Genomic DNA, 4,269 nt, shown 5'->3' with positions numbered 1-4,269 from the left:
AGTTTATGTAGCTTGCTGTATCCCAAGGTGGCAAAGCTGCTACCTAATAAAACCCAAATTTGAAGCTAAGTCTTCCAACTTTGAACTGCCTGTACTTAACCACTGTGCTGGCAACTGATGCTAAAATCAACATTTAGTCTAAAAACAGCAATGACACTTGCTCAGTTCTGTCAACATGCTTTCACAGTTCGTCATTCCTTTCCCTCAGCATTCCTGCCAGGTATTTCCAGGCAAGCCAAAGTTAGTTCTTGTAGGTCAAAGACCACACAGCAAGGCTGGTTCAGAGATGTATGGCCGATAGCTCTTTTTCTATGCTTCCCTACCACACTAGGACTCCCGACACTTATCTCAGACTTTTGTTTCAATTTGCAGAATAAAATTCCACCTTCTAACAGACTTATTATTTGTCTGAATCCTTACACCAGCCTGAGGATAACAAATGCGACTTGGCTGTTTTATGCTTCTATGATAAACCTCTTTTTTTTTTTTTTTGCATAACTTGTGTGTAAATAAATAGATGAATTTGGGGGGATGGGGAGATGGCTCTGTGGTTAAGGGCACTTGTTGCTTTTCCAGAAGACCCGGGTTCAATTTGCAGCACACAGATGGCAGCTCATGACCACCTGTAACTGCAGTTCTACGGGATCTGGTGCCCTCTTCTGGCAGTTGAGGGCACCAGGCACAGGCATGGTACATAGACGTGTATGTGGGCAAAACATCTTTGCACATACAATAAAGTTTAAAAAAATCAAAGAAACAAAAAACAACTACCTCAATTTTTGTTGTTTGGTCACTTTTGTTTCTGGATATCTGTAATAGTTTACTCATGAACATTTGGGCTGAGAAGAACTGTCTGTAATAGGTTGACCATACTTGAATGCCCTTACTACATGTTTTTCAAGAAAAGGAAGCCTATTTCTATGCACACACTAAGTAAAATATTTTGTGTGTGTATGTGCACAAGGAAACGCGATTATAAATATCTGTTGTGGTGGATTATGAATAATCTGTCCCATTTGTAAGCAGAATGATTGAGAATGGTACTAAAAAAACAACACAACACAACACAACACAACACAACAACAACACTATGGATTGGGCATTCCAACTAAGCAAATGAAAATCCTAGCTCTGTCAGCCTCCCTCCCACCCCAGTTCCCCAGCTTCTGGGAATAAGGCAGCGACCTGAAAGTTCTTGAGCCCGCTTCTGCAAAGGGTCCTGCCAACTCTGCATTGTCCCGCTGGATTTGCAGTCAGATGCCTTAGCTGGCAGGCTGAGGGCAGGCAATGAGTTTTTTCCCTGTAAGTTGGGTACAAAAAGATCGGCCTGGGAGCAGCTTCCTCGGAGACAACTGCTTTGAGAGAATGCAGGAGAAGGGAGCAGCCAGAAATTCCTCCTGGCACAAAGTGCCTGGGGGAGGAGTCCACTTTGCTAAGTATTGTCATTTGCTGAAAGAAGGTGTGTGCTGAAGAAGGAGTTTTTAACCTGGAAGATCATTAACTCTTTCACTCAGCAGTCCGGAGGTGGCTCTGGAGTTGGTCCTGAAAGTGCCTGCACAGAAGGGTCAGGGAGCAGGAGTCCCGTGCACTTCCATGGGGGATCACCTTGAGAAGGGCCAGCATGCTTTACTCAATGAAGGGGATGAGAACGAGATGGTAAGTTTCCAGCCACGTCCTCTTCCTGTCTTCTCGCGCCCCCTTCCCCAGCTTCGCACACGCGTGAACACTGTCATAGGCTTCACTGCATGTTGACTCTGAGATTACACAAGAAGAGATATTTAATTCAAAGAATCTCTTTGTCCTGCGAATGTAACTTCTGACAGCGTGGGATTTGGTAGAACGAACATATTGTATTCATTTTCATCAAGATTGTTTTCACTTGAGGTAAAAGAGAAGGGGTGAGGAACACAGAGCTGCTTGATGATTCATTTTTGAGTCTCCATCTGCATGGAAAGTCCTGTCCAGAACTCCCGTTTCAGCAGGTCCCCGAGGTGAGGACCAAAGTCTTCCCCGAGAGGAAGAAATGAACACCAAAAGCAAGGCAGCTGCTTGCTGGATCATTGACCCTCTCTCTTCTTGCAATCTTGCTGCCAAGACTGTTCAGCAAGAGGGACACAGCATAAACACCAACAATTATCAGGCTACACACACTTAAAAAAAAAAAAAACTTCCCAAAAAAATTTACTGCTGTGGAGGTTGGTTACGGAAAACTTTGCGTAGTTCATTGTCTCCTTCATTTTAGATTTGCTCCCGAAACTTGAGAACTGTAAGAAAATCACAGATGACTGTTCTTGTTGAATTTAAAGTGATATTTCTCAATTACAATGTAATCAAGAGAGAGTCAGAGATGTGCAGTTCTGTTTAATAAGGTCTTTCTGCTAATTGTGTAAGCATAGCTTTTTATGCCGGTAATGATGCAATTAAAATGTGAAAATGTGATGCTCTCACTCTATAATAGCATTTTATCTTCCTGGAATTAATATACAAATAACAAACCCGAAAGATATTTACTTAAAATGTTTTCTTGGTTAATTGCTTGAGTCCTGACTATTAAATTCTTTGTTCTAAAACTGGTCTTTCAAGTTTAATCTGCTTACCTGTTTCTATAGCAACAACATTTTTTTTTTTTTTGGACATTCTGGAATAGATCCCATCTATCAAAGCTGAAAAAAATCATAAAGAAATAAAGGGTGCCTAAATACAGATGGCTTTCTTAACCATGTCTTTACTTCTCTCAGACTAAACTATCAAATGAGAGTTGCTTTCAAGGCTCTACCCAAACGTTACCAAGAATGACTCTCTGGCCTCATATATTGGCCAGTGTTCTTTTCCCCGCCCAAGTATTTCCTTGAGAGATTGAACTTGAGTCCTTATCTTCATCTTGAATGCTCTTAACCAGAAGTCAGGGGCTTTTGGTATGGCTTCCTCCTTTCTTGTTTGTAAACACACACATTCTTCTCTTCTTTACTCATCGTGACCACAATTTGTCTTTGAAATACCATTACAGATCACCTATATTCTTGAAGACCCCCCCCTCTTGCTAGCCTAACAAATGTGCTAGGTGAAGCAGTTTTGCTAATAGTTCATCTTTGTTACAGCACAATCAATGGTATTAGGCGCCAGCCCAGTTTTGTATGCAGCTGGCAGGCCGGCTGAGTGCCTTGGCCAGGGAAGGGACATTTTTGTATTTTGGTGAGCAGTGATTCGACAAGTGGGCTCAGCAGAGGTGCAGCATCAGTATGCATCCAGCTCCGTGTCCTGTTCTCACTGCAGAAACCTGGCCACCTGCCTGGCACTACTGCATCATGAGTAAAGAACTACACTGTTCCTCACTCATGGCAGTAAACTTCAAAAGTTGTCTATCAATTATATTCTATCTATCTATCTATCTATCTATCTATCTATCTATCTATCTATCATCTATGTTTCTTTATCATCCCTCTATCATCTCTGTTTTTTATCATTTATTTCTCTATCATCTATCTATTTCTCTATCTATCTATCTATCTATCATCCATCTACTATCATACATTTATCTATCATCTATCTGTCTACCTACCTATTTCTCTATCATATATTTTTATTCTGGGTTACTGCACACAAAGTATTTTCATAGCAATTTGGGTTTCACCATGACCCTGTGAGGTCGATGGGAAGAGCAATGTATAATGCATTTATTTGCTGAAGGTTGCCTCAGCCTCGAGCTGGAGCAATTGTAGGTGACCTGAAGGAAATATTACCTTCAAGCAAAAATAAGACACCAAAGGAAGGAAGACAGTGTTGGAGGACAAGAAAGTGCCCTTCAGAGAAGGCTTAACCAGACACTCTCCAAAGGCCTCAGAAAGATATCTAGAGCACATGCCCTGGCCTTGGCCTACTCACTGGTCTGTTCAAGCCTCAGTTTCCTTATTTATAAAATAGGAGTGGTCCCTTTTACCCTACCTGTCTCACAGGGTTTTAGGAGGATTAACTGAGAGCATCAATGTGGAAGTGTTTTGAGAAGGAACAATTTTGGGGACTTATGAGCTGTTACTATCTAAACAAAGGTAGGAGTGTTTCATACCTATACAATTAACCCACTGAATGAACACTGCCACAGCAATGAGGTCACTTTTTATATTAATTGCAAAATAATTATATATTTCTTTTCTGTAGAGATCATTTATAAGTGGAGAGTCAGATATTACCCTATACCTGCCTTGTAGGGCTCACCAAGAAAAGTTTCCTTCCTTCCTTCCTTCCTTCCTTCCTTCCTTCCTTCCTTCCTTC

The 4,269-nt window shown here is 41.4% G+C and overlaps 1 protein-coding gene across 3 annotated transcripts in view; it reads left to right on the top strand.

Moving 5' to 3' along the window:
• Window positions 1-1,332: 1,332 nt before the first annotated feature.
• The window catches only part of Atp13a4 (ATPase 13A4), a 118,506-nt gene continuing 115,569 nt past the window's right edge, over window positions 1,333-4,269 (top strand). For all 3 annotated transcript variants that reach the window (XM_055625155.1, XM_055625156.1, XM_055625157.1), the window contains exon 1: window positions 1,333-1,656. In XM_055625155.1, coding sequence (XP_055481130.1) covers window positions 1,594-1,656 — 63 coding nt within the window. In that variant the 5' untranslated portion in view covers window positions 1,333-1,593. The remainder of the gene's footprint in view (window positions 1,657-4,269) is intronic.

This window comes from Psammomys obesus, unplaced genomic scaffold (genome assembly GCF_907164565.1).
Source record: "Psammomys obesus unplaced genomic scaffold, mPsaObe1.curated_primary_1811, whole genome shotgun sequence".
Classification (NCBI taxonomy): domain Eukaryota; kingdom Metazoa; phylum Chordata; class Mammalia; order Rodentia; family Muridae; genus Psammomys; species Psammomys obesus.
The sequence above is the reverse complement of the archived record's forward strand: the minus strand, read 5'-3'. Positions and strand labels throughout refer to the sequence as shown.